General features: G+C 44.1%; 1 protein-coding gene across 1 annotated transcript in view; it reads left to right on the top strand.

The window, feature by feature from the left end:
* SERHL2 (serine hydrolase like 2) overlaps positions 1-17,346 on the top strand; it is a 68,814-nt gene that overhangs the window by 50,114 nt on the left and 1,354 nt on the right. Inside the window, exons 10-11 of the mRNA XM_068127279.2 lie at positions 1,716-1,792; positions 7,127-7,208. Coding sequence (XP_067983380.2) covers positions 1,716-1,792; positions 7,127-7,208 — 159 coding nt within the window. The remainder of the gene's footprint in view (positions 1-1,715; positions 1,793-7,126; positions 7,209-17,346) is intronic.

Genomic DNA, 17,346 nt, shown 5'->3' with positions numbered 1-17,346 from the left:
TGCTATCCCGGCTTACAGGTTGCAGTAACCCTGCCATCGACATGGATTGACGTGACCATTCGTTTATTGCTGATGCTTGGGCAACCTGCCGAGCGGCAGTATAGTTTTAACGGCGGGGAGAATGTAGTGAAATTATGTTTGCTCGGAATCCAAGGTGAACCCAGGGTGCTCGCTACGGAAGGGGCCGTCTATAAGAGCGGGACAACCGGGGCGTGCGGTCACTTCAGCGGGACTCACTGTGACATTATCCAGTAGTTGAATGGTATGTACGCCCCTCCCCAAATGCCGCTCTGCGCTAACCATGGTTAAATGGAAACTATCTTTGCTGCTCATGAATGCTCTGATTTGATACCTGTATGTATGTATGTATTTTCACAGGATGTATTACCGATCTAAAATGATATTAAACCTACCCAGAGGTCAAGTCGTGTCTGAGCTTGATTTCCACGACAGTGATGAGATTGTAATTATGGTGGTATGGGGGAAAGGTGATGAGATTGTAATTATGGTGGTTTGGGGGAAAGGTGATGAGATTGTAATTATGGTGGTATGGGGGGAAAGGTGATGCGATTGTAATTATGGTGGATTTGGGAAAAGGTGATGAGATTGTAATTATAGTGGATTTGGGAAAAGGTGATGACATTGTAATTATGGTGGTTTGGGGGAAAGGTGATGAGATTGTAATTATGGTGGTATGGGGGAAAGGTGATGAGATTGTAATTATGGTGGTATGGGGGAAAGGTGATGAGATTGTAATTATGGTGGTATGGGGGAAAGGTGATGAGATTGTAATTATGGTGGTATGGGGGAAAGGTGATGAGATTGTAATTATGGTGGTATGGGGGAAAGGTGATGAGATTGTTATGATGGGTTGGGGGAAAGGTGATGAGATTGTAATTATGGTGGTGTTGGGGGGAAAGGTGATGAGATTGTTATGATGGGTTGGGGGAAAGGTGATGAGATTGTAATTATGGTGGTTTGGGGGAAAGGTGATGAGATTGTAATGATGGGTTGGGGGAAAGGTGATGACATTATAATTATGGTGGTATGGGGGAAAGGTGATGAGATTGTAATGATGGGTTGGGGGAAAGGTGATGAGATTATAATTATGGTGGTATGGGGGAATGGTGATGAGATTGTAATGATGGGTTGGGGGAAAGGTGATGAGATTATAATTATGGTGGTATGGGGGAAAGGTGATGAGATTGCAATGATGGTGGTTTGAGGGAAAGGTGATGAGATTATAATTATGGTGGTATGGGGGAAAGGTGATGAGATTGTAATGATGGGTTGGGGGAAAGGTGATGCGATTATAATGATGGTGGATTTGGGGAAAGGTGATGAGATTATAATTCTGATACACACACAGACAAACGGCTCTCTTGTAGTATAGATAAAATATTAGGTGTACACGGCTTTAAAATGACATTACTTTCTTGTACACCTAATAGTAGAGAATTCACCTTCCTTTATAATGGGTATTAAAGGAGTGAAAGTGTGTCCTGCCCACCATTAGTACAAAAAAATTGAATAATTCTTGAGTTAGAGTAGATGTTTGGAATTTGTAACGTATCGTGCATGATGGGCATATTTGGAACGTGGGTATCTGTTGGCACCCTTGAGCCGCAGTTTTTTGCCCATCATAAAATGTATGCTTGTTATATGCCATTCATTTCATGATGTGCCATCAGTTTTGTGTGTTTGTGATTTCACAGCGTTTTTCTGAAGGAATGGATCTAACTCATTGCTTGAAGTTGCAGAAAAAGCTCTGTTCCAGTATTCTCATTGTGCTGTAAGTTTTTTTTTTTTTTTGTTTTGTTTGTTTATACATGTATTATTATTTTTATACATGAACTAAGGCTTGTAATATAGCTCGCTCACACACACACACACACACACACACACACACACACACACACACACACACACACACACACACACACATGGACATACTGATGAGACAAACACTAAACACAGCCACTAAGCTTGGGGGAAATGCCGTCACTACCGTAAACTTTTAGCACTTCCTTTAAGATAATCAATTGTGTGGATTGGGTCACGTCTTTCTGTAACACGAGCAGGGACCCGTGGGACCCCCTCCCTTTATTTGGGTAGTGTATAGGCAACAAAGAGCTGCCTCGCATGCTCCCGGAAGTTTATGTTTACTGTTAACAACCCAGTGTGTTAATTTTAGTCATCCGCACACTTATTGCCAAAAATAATGTTATGAAATTGTTTTATGTTCCCAGAGATCAGACGTTGAAGGGAAAATAAACATAAATGACAAGCGTTACGCCTAGGTCCCCCGTCGGTGAAGTGATGCGAGTTGACAAAGTGGAAGACGCAAGGCGGCCATGTTGGATTTTGACGTGGCGACCCAATTTTCAATAGCATTCTCCCTGATGCGTAGATACACCCACACACCAGATTAGAAGTTAGTAGTTCGTTTATTTTTCAAGATATTTCGCTCACAAGGTTCAGACATATATATGGTGGCGGCCATCTTGGATTTTGACGTGACGACCCAATTTTCAATAGCGTTCTTCTTTATGCCGAGATACACCCACACACCAGATTAGAAGTTGGGTACTTCGCTTATTTTTCAAGATGTTCTGCTCACAAGGTTCAGACATACATGGCGGCGCCCATCTTGGGTTTTGACGTGGCGACCCAATTTTCAATAGCGTTCTTCCTCATGCGTAGATACACCCACACACCAGATTAGAAGTTGGTACTTCGCTTATTTTTCAAGATATTCCGCTCACAAGGTTCAGACATAAATATGGTGGTGGCCATTTGGATTTTGACGTGGCGACCCAATTTTCAATAGCGTTCTTCCTTATGCCTAGATACACCCACACACCAGATTAGAAGTTGGTACTTCGCTTATTTTTCAAGATATTCCGCTCACAAGGTTCAGACATACATGGCGGCAGCCATCTTGGATTTTGACGTGGCGAGCCAATTTTCAATGGGGTTCTTCCTTATGCTTAGATACACCCACACACCAGATTAGAAGTTGGTACTTCACTTATTTTTCAAGATATTCCGCTCACAAGGTTCAGACATACTTGGCATCAGACATACATGGCGGCGGCCATCTTGGATTTTGACGTGGGTTGCACCCACACACCAAATTCGAATGCGGTCCTTTGCTTACGCACGCCTGCCCGCACGCACGCATGGACGGACGTTCAGACGGACGGAGGGGAAAACCATAGTCCCCCTTTCGCTCCGCGGTGCGACGGGGGACAATAAATTGCAAAATGAAAGTGTCAATGATGGTGAATGAAAGCCACAATCAGGAAACAAACATGTTTTATACAGCTCACTAAAACAAATGTTGCTAATTTGCATTTGAGGTGAATCGCCTCTTGTTTCCATTGGCATCGTTTATGCTTTGTGATGGTGAACAATAGTGACAATCAGAAAAAATAATGTTTTATTTCAGATCGATGGAGAGGGAAGGGGGATGGATTGAGGCCCCTTGTAATTCTATTTTTGGCCCCCCACCGCGGAGCGAAAGGGGGACTATGGTTTCCCCTTTGTCCGTGTGTGTGTCCGTGCGTGTGTGCATGCATGCGGACGTGCGTGCATGCGGACGTGCGTGCGTAAGCGAAGGACCGAATTCTAATTTGGTGTGTGGGTGCAACCCACGTCAAAATCCAAGATGGCCGCCGCCATGTATGTCTGACGCCATGTATGTCTGAACCTTGTGAGCGGAATATCTTGAAAAATAAGCGAAGTACTAACTTCTAATCTGGTGTGTGGGTGTATGTAGGCATAAGGAAGAACGCTATTGAAAATTGGGTCGCCACGTCAAAATCCAAGATGGCCGCCGCCATGTATGTCTGAACCTTGTGAGCGGAATATCTTGGAAAATAAACGAACTACTAACTTATAATCTGGTGTGTGGGTGTATCTACGCATAAGGGAGAACGCTATTGAAAATTGGGTCGCCACATCAAAATCCAAGATGGCCGCCTTGCGTCTTCCACTTTATCAACTCACATCACTTCACCGACGGGGGAACCTAGGCGTAACGCTTGTTACATATAGCCTACATTTGTTGTAATGTATATATTGGTGAACTATAAAAGGTGCATTTAATGTATTTTAGTCCATTTAAGGTTTTTTTTAGTCCATTAAAAATATTTTAAAGCAACATTTTCTTGGGAGCTATTACCCCTCCAAGTTTCACTCTCGATCTGCTCCTGAGTTTATATGATCTCACTATAAACAACGTTGCGGGTTAGTCGGCCTGCAGCATGTGCAGTGCCCCTCCTTATCTGGAATTCACTCTGATTGGCAAAGATGCACAGATCGAGTGGATCTCCTACTCTACTCGCTTCAACGTACAGCTGTCCGTGGGTAAAAACACAAATAAATATATGTATATATATATATATATATATATATATTTGTATACAAGATCGAGGCTCGTTTAAGAACCAACATTAATGACAAAAAACAAATGGACACATAAGACATAATAATAAAGGGAGTGGGACACAAGATGGGGACAGAGGGGAAAACACACAAGTACAACATTTGAGAGCAGGGACATCGGGAGATCTGTGGGAGGGAAAGGGCTTGGGGGGAGGAGGTGTGGGAAGGGGGGAGGAGGCGTGGGAAGGGGGGTGGGGTGGGAGAGGTTAAAAAAAAACACATGGACACAGCTAGGATTTCCAGGAAAGAAGTCTGTATTTCAGAAAAGTGGATCTGGGGTGAATAACGGGGGTAGAAAAGATCCAGGTTTTGGATGGGGGAAGATAAGAAATGGTGGTGAACAGCTGTTTTAAAGACCTGGAGGGAGGAGAGGGATTGAAGAGAGTGTGGGAGTTTGTTACAGAGGTGGGAGAAAAGAGGAATGAAACAGTGAAGGTGAGCAGAGAGTCTTTATTTTGGCAGTTTCACCAGAAGAGGGTTGCTGGCAGATCTTGTGTGACCTGTTGGAGTATTTGGGGGACAGAGCACAGACAGGGCACAGGCAGGGCTTGGGGGGGCTAGGCCAGAGAGGAATCGGTAGAAGACAGAAAGACCACCAACATGCCTGCGGTGAGTGAGTGAAAGGCCCTCAGAATCAGCTTCATCGCGGGAGATTCCAATGATTCTGAAAGCTTTGGTTTCAACAGCGTGAAGCCGAGCTAGGTGTGAGGCAGGAGCACCGGCCCTGAGGAGAGAGCAGTATTCCATTGAGCTGCAGATGAAAGCTTTGTATGTGGTGAGGAGCTCAGAAGTGCCCAGAAAGGACTTCGCACGACGGAGGATGCCCAGGTGGCGACTGGCATTGGAGGCCAGCTTGGAAATGTGGTTTTCCCAGGAAAGATCATGGCAGATTGTGAGACCCAAGAGCTTGAGTGACAGAACCTCTTGGAGAGGATTTTTCAGAAAGTGGATGGGAGGGTTGTCCAGATTGTCTTTTCTAAGAGACATTGTGAGAGTGTGGGGATTTGTCAAGATTGAAAGACATGTTCCACTTATTTGACCAGTCTGTGATTTTGTCCAGGTCTGCAGAGAGTGAGGAGGCTGCAGACTGCCGATCTGAGGGATGAGGTATGGAGAGGCAGAGAGTGGAGTCATCAGCAAATAGATAGAGAGGATTTTCCAGAGAGTCAGAGAGATCATTGATGAAGACCAGAAAAAGCACCGGGCCCAGAACACTGCCTTGGGGGAACTCCAGCCTTAACAGGAAGGGGAGATGAGAGAAATCCATTCAGGGCCACACATTGACTACGACCATAGAGGATGTCCGCAAGCCATGCTTGGAGATTTCCATGGATGCCATAGGCAGAGAGTTTGGTGAGCAGAGTGGGGTGCCAGACCATATCGAAGGCACGTGTTATGTCAAGGGAGATAGCTCTAATTTCCTGTTTGACCTTGAGGACCTCCATCCATTGTTGAGACAGCAGAAGCAGCATGTCCACAGTAGAGTGACCTGGTCAGAGATAAAGCCATTGGAGAAGAGGAAGGATTTGATGTCAGAGGCGATGATTGATTCCATGACTTTGCTGATAATAATTGGGCGCAGGCTGATTGGTCTGTAGATGCAAGGATCTATTTTTGCAACTTTCTTGTGTAAAGCGGTAATGTTTGCTGATTTCCAAGCAGATGGCAGATGACCATGAACAGAATTGAGAGAGGGTGTGAAAGAGCGGCAGAGCAGGATTTTAGGACCCGTGGGCTGATGCCGTCAGGTCCAGTTGCAAAATCAGAGTCGAGGATGACAGAAACTTCTCCACCTTGTTAGGAGAGAAGGACACAGAGTCCAGGAGCAGCTGGGTACGACTGGGTACGGTGGGTACAGAGAGAGACGGGTTTGGGACACAAGATTTTGAGGCAAACACAGAGTTGGGGCATTCAGCTGTTTCACGTGCGGAGTCAGCTGTGTAGCCGTTTGAGTTAAGGGAGGGGATGGAGGGGGAACAAACACCAGAAACTGATTTGACCAGACGCCACCAGGATTTGGAAGAGGGAGACAGGTTTGAGAGTTCACCCTTGAGAGTAGAGAGATATTGTTTCCTGGCTCTCCTGAGGGTAGACACACACTTGTTCCGGGCTTTGTGAAAGGAAATGAGATTGCCTTCCGTTGGATTTGCCTTCCAGGAGGCGAAGGCAAGTTGTTTCAGGGCAACTGTCTCACCACAAGATTCCGTGTACCATGGACGAGAGGAAGGGTATGACAATATGACAGGTTCAACTGCTTCTACGACAGGTTTGACCGCTTTGCCGACATGTTCAGCCTGTACGGCATATAAATGAAAATGTCGGTCATTGGAGTCAGCCGTTGTCTGCCGCAATGACATCATAGACGTAATGAGGTAGCTTGACAGACAGACGGACAGAGAACTGCCGCTACTTTAATATGTGGATTAGGCTACATTTACGCAAAATATTAGGTTCCTAACAGATATCGTTTTTTGTGTGTGGGAATTATTTAGGGTTCTCAAATAAAACCAATGACCTTGTACTTTATTAACAACACATCATTTAGGATTCGTGTCGATGTGCATTCTAAAACATTTAAACAAATGATTCAAAGGAGGCCTTTTGAGCTGGCTAATACAATCTTAAAAAAAAAAAAGGTTTTTGATCGTGATGTTTTATTTTGACTTGTGATTCTCAGGGCATCTGACAGTTCGTTTCAGGAGGAATGGTATTTACTTCCTTTAAAGGAACTGCTGGTGGCCTACAGGTGCATGAAAAATGTATGTAACATTGATGCAACTCCTCTTCTTCCATCCTTCTGTTTTATCTTTGCTTTTTATGTCTTCACTTATTTCCATTGCACTCTTTTTATTCCACACAAAACTCGGTTTATTTTTTTCAGTGATCTAAGGCTCATGTGGGAGCTTTTATATAACTTACATGTTGGACAAAGACTTTAGTCGACATCCATGTACTTGTACATTAATTACATGGACACTAATATGCATTGGACATATGGGATTTGACTTTGGATTCCCTGCATAAGGAACCAGGGGATCAGATGGGAACACTGACATGTTGATCCAAATTAATTCAATTTTATCGTCGGTCAATCAATTTTATTGGTGATGTCAATCATAGCCAAAGATCGTCCACCAATAAGGCCTGCGATGATTCACCTCATTTAAACGTATTCATTTGCATCTGGTATTCATCTTGAACCCTGGTGTTGGGCTAGCGGCTAGGGTGCCGGCTTAGGATACCTAGGATCCTGGGTTCGAATCCCGGTCGATTGCTGAATTAACGCCAGGGGGGTTGATTCAGCCTGTCATCCTTCCGAGGTCGGCTAATTGAGTACCAGTTCACTGGTAATTCCCTGGTTGTCGTTAAAGGCGGCAAAAAGGGTTGGCGTCAGGAAGGGCATCCGGCCGTAAAACATTGCTTCAAAAAAGGGGACCGAAAAACAACAACAACCACGGTTCCCGAAAAAGGCCAACCCCCGCTTTGCGGGGAAAAATGGCCTCTAAAGGTGGTTTTTATTTGCATCCTTGGTGGCCAAATTTACATTTCGATTTCCAGACTGCCTTTGCAGCCCTTTGGCTGTTTATGGTGATGCAGGCAATGGTGCTTGAGTGGGAGACATGCGCTCTAATAAAAAAATACCCGGAAATTGCCGCAATGGGGCACAAGTTTATCTCCCCACAACAGTGAAAGGGTAATTGCCATCTTGTTCAAACAGAAGACCAAATACTGCATTGGAGTCGTCAGAAGGAACCTGAATAAGTAAAGAGCAAAGATGGAGTTATCAGGAGGAACCTGGATGGGATTCGGGTTTCAGCCGCTACTCCACAACATTCAAACCCATCAAGGCGCAGCCAAGTGAACCTTACAGAAAACTTTCTGCAAGAATTCACTTCTCTGAGACAGATAGATGAAGAAAGAGAAATAAAGAATAGAATATGAATATATATATATATATATATACAGTGCATTCAAAAAGTATTCAGACCCCTTCACTTTTTTCACATTTTGTTATGTTGCAGCCTTTTGCTGAAATCGTTTAAATTCATTTTTTCCCTCATCAATCTGCACTCAATACCCCATAATGACAAAGAGAAAACAGGATTTTAGAAAGTTTTGCAAATTTATTAAAAAGAAAAAACTGAAATATCACATTGACATAAGTATTCATACCCTTTGCTATGACACTTGCAATTTAGCTCAGGTGCCTCCCATTTTTCTTGATCATCTTTGAGATGTTTCTACACCTTGATTGGAGTCCACCTGTGGTAAATTCAATTGATTGGACATGATTTGGAAAGGTACACACCTGTCTATATAAGGTCTCACAGCTGACGATGCATATCAGAGCAGAAACCAAGCCATGAGGTCGAAGGAACTGCCTGCAGAGCTCCGAGACAGGATTGTGTCGAGGCACAGATCTGGGGAAGCCTACAAAAAAATTTCTGCTGCATTGTAAAAATAGTAAGTAAAATGTGAAGCTCTCTGTGAGGCTCTAGATCAGTGGTTCTTAACCTTTTTCCCTGTCAAGACTCCCAACGAATTGCCCACGATGTCCCCATACCCCCTTCGCCAAACTGTTGACTGACCAAGGCGCACCAAAGTTGCGCATAGCTAGGGGGGACTGCGGGCATGTCCGTCTAGAATTTTTTGATTTCTAGGTGCTCTGTGGTGCATTCTGAGGGGTGTTTTTACTTTAATTGCCTATTTTTTTGGATGAAAATTGGTAACTCATTACCCAGAAAATGGGCCAAGTTCGGGGATCCGCGCCTTATTACCAGTCCCATTAGGTTCCAGTGTGACTTCAAAATATCTCAATAGCTTTGTTTTACATATGGATAATTAGGAACAGAACAGGAAAGAAAATCATTAGGATTTCATCACTATTTATTTATTTGCTTGTTAACAAAGAAACAAAACAATCTGAACTAAACTAAAACATGCAAGTTTTATGCAAGCCGTTTTACTAATCTAGTGAGATTGTTGCTGCTGTTTTCGTGCAATCAGAATATGGAATCGGGGCACAGTTCGTGACAACGCCACTCGCATATCATCGGACACATCAAGTCGATTTCTCCACTTTGATTTCAGGTTCAATAATGCGGAGAAACCTGTTTCACAGAGATACGTAGTTGTGAAGGGAACCAACACATTCATTGCCCTCTTCGCCAAGCTAGGGTAAGCTGCTATCTGCTCACACCAAAACTGCTTAAAATTTAGCCCAGCCTTTCCGAAATCAGCTTTCTTTCTTTGATCTTCATAGAACTCGATCAAATCATCCTTCACTAAATCGTTGTCACTCATCGTAGAAATATCAAACAAGAAAGGGTTCTGGATCCAAACGGATTCCGTGCTAAGATCATCAATATCTGAGAAGTAACCCTCAAAATTGTTACTTAGGACTTTCAAATGGTCCTTGACTTCTTGAAGAATTTCCCCAGGCAATGCCTTTTCATCTTCTCCATCAAGAAGGATATCGCCAAGGATTGGAAAGTTCGCCATGTTTCCGCTTTCAACACGGCGACTCAGAATAGGTAATTTCTTCGTGAATGCCACTAACTTTCCCCTGGCTTGAATAATGTCCACATCCCTTCCCTGCATCGACATGTTCAAGTCATTGAGGTGACCGAAAATATCGGCCAAATATCCCAGGCTAACAATATAATGCTCATCTTCAAAACTGTTCGCAAGAGGGGATTGTTGATGCCTGAGGAATTCGAGAATTTCTTCCCGAAGTTCCACTACACGTGCGAAAACACAATCACGAGATAGCCAACGTACCTCTGTGTGGTGCAGTAAAACACAATGTTCCGCCCCAATCTCATCACAGAATTTTTGAAATAGCCGATGATTTAATGCCCATCCACGAATAAAGTTGACTGTCTGCACGACTATTACCATCACTTCTTTCAGTTTCTTTGACAACGTTTTGGACGCCAAGGCTTCGCGATGTAGAACACAGTGTGTGGTCAACACATGTGGAGCTTTCTCCTTGACCAGAGCGACGAACCCAGATTTCTTGCCAATCATGGCAGGAGCTCCGTCCGTGCAAATAGACCCAACCAAATCCCATGTTAACTCATGGCGTTGATACTTCATTGAATTTATTACAATTTATTATTATTATTTATTACGAGTCCCATACCCCCAGATTTTGGTCCACATACCCCCAAGGGGTATGGACACCCCAGGTTAAGAACCCCAGATCTAGAGGGAATTTTAAAAACAGATCGCAAGTACACTGGAGCAGTGGCGTATCGAGGAAAAATGACGCTCGTGACGAGATGTCAAATTGCCGCCCCTCGTAACTTCCCATAAGTCTGAATGGTGTGTGTGTGTCTCCCTGTGTGTGTGTGTCTCCCTGTGTGTGTGTGTTTCCCTGTGTGTGTGTGTGTGTGTGTGTGTGTGTGTGTCCCCCTGTGTGTGTGTGTGTGTGTGTGTGTGTGTGTGTGTGTGTGTGTGTCCCCCTGTGTGTGTGTGTGTGTGTGTGTGTCTCCCTGTGTGTGTGTCTCCCTGTGTGTGTGTCTCCCTGTGTGTGTGTCTCCCTGTGTGTGTGTGTCTCCCTGTGTGTGTGTGTGTCTCCCAGGGTGTGTGTGTGTGTGTGTCTCCCTGTGTGTGTGTGTGTGTGTCTCCCTGTGTGTGTGTGTCTCCCTGTGTGTGTGTGTCTCCCTGTGTGTGTGTGTGTCTCCCTGTGTGTGTGTGTCTCCCAGGGTGTGTGTGTGTGTCTCCCTGTGTGTGTGTGTGTGTCTCCCTGTGTGTGTGTGTGTGTCTCCCTGTGTGTGTGTGTCTCCCTGTGTGTGTGTGTGTGTCCCTGTGTGTGTGTGTCTCCCTGTGTGTGTGTGTGTCTCCCTGTGTGTGTGTGTGTCTCCCTGTGTGTGTGTGTGTGTGTCTCCCTGTGTGTGTGTGTGTCTCCCTGTGTGTGTGTGTGTCTCCCTGTGTGTGTGTGTGTCTCCCTGTGTGTGTGTGTGTGTATCCCTGTGTGTGTGTGTGTATCCCTGTGTGTGTGTGTGTGTATCCCTGTGTGTGTGTGTGTATCCCTGTGTGTGTGTGTTTCCCTGTGTGTGTGTGTGTGTGTGTGTGTGTGTGTCTCCCTGTGTGTGTGTGTGTGTATCTCCGTGTGTGTGTGTGTGTCCCTGTGTGTGTGTGTGTGTGTGTGTGTGTGTCCCCCTGTGTGTGTGTGTGTCCCCCTGTGTGTGTGTGTCCCCCTGTGTGTGTGTGTGTCCCCCTGTGTGTGTGTGTGTCCCCCTTTGTGTGTGTGTGTGTCCCCCTTTGTGTGTGTGTGTGTCCCACTGTGTGTGTGTGTGTGTGTGTGTGTGTGTCCCCCCGTGTATGTGTGTGTCCCCCCCCCCCCCCCGTGTGTGTGTGTCCCCCCCCCCGTGTGTGTGTGTGTCCCCCCCTGTGTGTGTGTGTATGTGTCCCCCTGTGTGTGTGTGTGTGCGTGTGTGTGTGTGTCCCCTTGTGTGTGTGTGTGTGTCCCCTTGTGTGTGTGTGTGTCTCCGTGTGTGTGTGTCTCCGTGTGTGTGTGTGTGTGTGTGTGTGTGTGTGTGTGTGTGTGTCCCAGGGTGTGTGTGTGTGTGTCTCCCAAGGTGTGTGTGTGTGTGTGTGTGTGTGTGTGTGTCTCCGTGTGTGTGTGTGTGTGTGTGTGTGTGTGTGTGTGTGTGTGTGTGTGTGTCTCCGTGTGTGTTTGTGTGTGTGTCTCCCTGTGTGTGTGGGTCTCCGTGTGTGTCTGTGTGTGTGTGTGTGTGTGTGTGTGTGTGTGTGTGTGTGTGTGTGTGTGTCTCCCTGTGTGTGTGTGTCTCCCTGTGTGTGTGTGTGTGTCTCCCTGTGTGTGTGTGTCTCCCTGTGTGTGTGTGTCTCCCTGTGTGTGTGTGTCTCCCTGTGTGTGTGTGTCTCCCTGTGTGTGTGTGTCTCCCTGTGTGTTTGTGTCTCCCTGTGTGTTTGTGTCTCCCTGTGTGTTTGTGTCTCCCTGTGTGTTTGTGTCTCCCTGTGTGTTTGTGTCTCCCTGTGTTTGTGTGTCCCTGTGTTTGTGTGTCCCTGTGTGTGTTCGTTTGTGTGTGTGTGTGTGTGTGTGTGTGTGTGTGTGTGTGTGTGTGTGTGTGTGTGTGTGTGTGTGTGTGTGTGTGTGTGTGTGTGTGTGTGTGTGTGTGTGTGTGTGTGTCCATCTGCAGTGTCCGCGTCAGGGCTGTAACCTTTTCACCATTTGAGTTTTGTCATCAAATTTTCAGCAAAGCCTTATTATGAGAATATGGAATATGGAAAAGGTAAATTAATAATTTTGTCAAAAGGTCAAAGGTCAGCATCACGTAAAATTATCAATTTTCATGCGATTGACCTGAACTTTTAATAAATTGCCTATTGGGTCAATTAATTTGTCCACCAATAAAAAGCTAGAAGCTTAAGCTGCATAAAATCATCAATTTTTTTTTTTACTATTTTCGTTATTTTGAGCATATGGAAGAAGAAGAAGAATATGTCTGAATACAAACGGATGTGGACGGGCTCTGCATTTTCAGATGCAACTGGTCCTACAACCCCCACCCCTTTATTTAATTTCCGCACACGGTTAAAAAGCACAATGCGATAAGCTCCACAAACTCTTAATCCGAACCGATCTTCAAAATTCCAACTTCAGAATTGACTCTCACAGCAACACCTGTCCCAACTGCTAAAAACGTTTCATTCAAAAAACGCGTCCCCGATCAGTTCCCATGGAAGTAAGAATTAAGTTAAAATCGATTATTAAGTTAAATAAAATAAAAAACTAACCCCAGTATGAGAATCACAGCCTCCCTTATATAAATGCATTTATACACTTAGGTCAACGGAAGAACTTGGGGACGACTAGGAAGAAGACCTTTGTTGGTCGAAAGCTTGTCGACAATTAAAGATCGACGTCCTGAAGCTACGTCCGCGTCTGATTTAATCTCCCGATTATATATAGATATATATAATCCCAAAAGGCAGTGCGTGTATTTGTCTCCTCCATATAAACTCCAAAACCATGAAACCTAGCGGCCCCAAACCTTGCATGCAAACTAAGGGAACTTCTACCAAGGGTTTGCTTGAATGAAAACTCGGTCTTTGGATGTTAAAACCCCCCCCCCAAATTTTTTACGTAATGCTTATAAAGAAGGATCCAAAAAATTTTGGTCACCCCACTGCCACATTGTGGCACTGATATTTGTACAATTTGTTTTTCACTTGGAAGTTGTGGGTTACAATGTGTAAATAAAAGGTGGAAAAAAAAAAGAGATTTAATGGAATTTCACTCCAGGCATATAAGGCAACAAAAAGTGAAAAGTTTGAAAGGGGGTGTAGACTTTCTATAGGTACTTTCTATACATACACACACGTACATCGAGGGACTCTCCTTCTCTGAAAAGCCCATCTTTCATGTACTCTTTCTCACTCTCGCTCACCCTCATGTACACGTACACTCATCTGTTCCACTCATTCACTTCCCGCTTGGGGTCTGCCTGGGCAGGCATGGAGGAGGTCGGCAATTGTCACTTGCTGTGCTAATGTGAGAAACCTTTGATTCCATCTTGTTGACCCGATAGCTCAGTGGTAGAGCTTTTGCCATGTTGATGAGACACTGGTTTTTAGTACCATGTCGAGTTTATTGGCCATTCGCTGGGATTTATTACCGTTTATTGGGTAAATAAAAAAAGTTCAGCAAAGGAAGGAAAAAACAGCCAACCAGCAATTCCAAAATTTGGGTTTGAAACTTTTTTTATTTACCCAATAAACGGTAATAAATCCCAGCGAAGGGCCAATCTTGAAACACACAGAATAGAGCATACCTAAATTAGTTTTTTTCAACAGTGACCAATGGACTTCCTCGCTCCTGAGGTCTATCGACCAGGAATTAAACATTGCCTGATTGGCAGGCTGTCCTAGAGGGAGCACACTCGCTTCCAAACAGTCTAGCATGGGTTTGAATCTCGTCCCAGCTATAAACTGTCATCCTCGTGATTCACAGGCAGGGTGATTCATCAATGTGTGTCCCTCGGATGGACGTTAAACTGGGTGTACCATCTGCCCACATTAGTTGGTGGCCATTAAAAACCCCACGGTGTCGTTTGCAAAAAGTAGGCAAGCTGACCAAGTTTCAGTAATTGCCCTAACCTACAGAGTGCATTGCATCCGTGGCATATCTGTGCCCTCAGCCAATGATGCTACCCCACAGCTTTGTGCTGCATATGAAAGAAGAAGAAGCTCTGCTCTATTGAATTTGTTGCATCATAGGTGGTGTTGGCTGAGCTGTTAGGGTGCCGGCTTGGGATCCTAGGATCCTGCGTTCGAATCCCGGTCGATCGCTGAATTAACGCCAGGGGGGTTGACTCAGCCTGTCATCCTTCCGAGGTCGGCAAATTGAGTACCAGCTTGCTGGTAATTCCCTGTGTGTCTCAAGAGGCGACCAACAGGGTTGGCGGCAGGAAGGGCATCCGGCCATAAAACATTGCTTCAAAAAGGGGACCATGGTGCCCGAAAAAAGGCCAACCCCTGCTCTGCGGGGAAAAATGGCCTCTACAGGTGGTTCTTTCTTTCTTTTATAGGTGGTGTAGTACTTGGTGTGATTCATGTTGGTTGTGCTTTTTTCCTTTCTTCCTTTTTTTTTTTTTTTTTTTGTATACAAGATCGAGGCTCGTGAAAGAGCTAACATTAATCACACAAAAAGTCAAACCGACACATAAAACAAAATAAGGGGAGCGGTAGACAAGATGGGGAGAGAGGGGGAAGGACACAAACACAACATTTGAGAGCAGGGACATCGAGAGAACTGTGGAAGGGAGAGGGCTTGGGGGGAGGTGGGAGAGGTATGAAACATATGGACATTGCAGGGACTTCCAGGAAAGAAGTTGGAATTTCGAAAAAGTGTATCTGGGGTGAATTAGCGGGGTGAATTTTAATAATTCATCCCAATCCCAATCTCCCTCACCTAACGTTAAGTTGCATTTACGTTACGTTACAGTTACTTTAAGGGGGCATTATACCATTGAAGGCAAAAAAAAATATATTTTTACAAATATACAAATGCATCAATTAAAATGTTTGTTTCCTAGTATTGTATATATGTACCAAGTTTGAACGTAAATGGACTTGTCATAGAGAAGATATAAGCTGTAAAGTGGTAATTCATCATTTGTATGCATCTGGTTACCATGGTAACCATGCATAATATAATGCTATGTAATGTATACCAATGTAATGTTCATATATCAAGCAACATGTACATATATAGTTTTGCATATTTTCAATCAAGACATTTTATCAAAAAGTGCATTACTGTGATTCAGTGTTGTTTTTACTGTGTTCAGTGTAATGGGGAGCATTACACTGAACACAGTAAAAACAACACTGAATCACAGTAATGCACTTTTTGATAAAATGTCTTGATTGAAAATATGCAAAACTATATATGTACATGTTGCTTGATATATGAACATTACATTGGTATACATTACATAGCATTATATTATGCATGGTTACCATGGTAACCAGATGCATACAAATGATGAATTACCACTTTACAGCTTATATCTTCTCTATGACAAGTCCATTTACGTTCAAACTTGGTACATCTATCTATAATTCCAGTAATCTCTGTGTGTGTGTGTGTGTGTGTGTGTGTGTGTGTGTGTGTGTGTGTGTGTGTGTGTGTGTGTGTGTGTGTGTGTGTGTGTGTGTGTGTGTGTGTGTGAGTGAGTATGTCTGTGTGTTTGTCTGTGACCGCTGTTTCTCGACGACCACGGGTCCGATATACTTGAAACTTGCCAGGTATATTGCTGGGGACCTGAGGATGTGCCTTTTCAAGGTTTCATATTAATCGGACAAGTAGTTACCGAGCTATGTCCAAAAAACGATTCAACCAATCAGAGAGCAGTGAGCTATCACGTGTGCCGAACGTGGCGAACAGACTCTGCCTCGGACGGCACATTTGAGAGCGTATTCATTTATTTCACGTTGGCAAACTATGTTGGCGTTAAACTATGTTTTAAAACTAATTAAAACTAATTTGCGATTCATCGTAACTGCGATATGCGACCTTCCGGACAGTCAAATGAGGACGTCACTTCCGGACTTACGGATAGTCATAGTGACGCTGAACGTGGCGAGCAGACGCTGCCTCGGACGGCACATTTGAGAGCGTATTCATTTATTTGACGTTGCAATCTGTGTTGATTGTTGTAAGGTACGATCGATTGTAGTACATACATATTTATATTTTGTACATATTCATTACGGGCACGTCACGGGTACGGGTACGGTACGGGTACGGTTCCGGGTACGGTACGGTTACGGGTACGCCACGTACGGGCACGTCCTAGTATATACAATACTAGGAAACAAACATTTTAATTGATGCATTTGTATATTTGTAAGAATATATATTTTTTTGCCTTCAATGGTATAATGAATGCCCCCTTAAGTTAACGTAACGTTACATTTTTGGATCAATTTGAACAATGTTTTTAACTTTCATGTAGTTGCTTAAACACAGCTATCATGGCCCTTTTCTCATATGTGTAACTTGCCACTTCAAATTTGTCTGAGCTGAAATAATCACTGTCTTGTTGTACACCGCTCCTTCCTATTGCATCCCCAGATGCTGCATGACGTCATCACCGGGCACCGAAGGGGGTCCGGCGATGACGCGCGCTGAATGGGAGGACTGAATTTTCACTCCGGTTGTTTTCTTGTTTGTCCGGGCGATTTCTCAGCCATCCTTTGAGCTCGGAAGCAGTGTAGTTTTGATCAAAAAGTGCAAAAAGTGCAAAAGTGCAAATTTTTGAACAAAAAGCAAGTGCTTTGGCAAAAACAGTATTTTTTTTTTGATTAATCAGTTAATTGATCAATTACTTAATTATTATCGATTATTTAAGTACTTATTTA

The sequence above is a fragment of the Myxine glutinosa genome, chromosome 10, assembly GCF_964187855.1.
Source record: "Myxine glutinosa chromosome 10, kmMyxGlut1.1, whole genome shotgun sequence".
Lineage (NCBI taxonomy): Eukaryota > Metazoa > Chordata > Myxini > Myxiniformes > Myxinidae > Myxine > Myxine glutinosa.
Note: the sequence above shows the minus strand (reverse complement) of the source record. Positions and strands in the feature narration are given on the sequence as shown.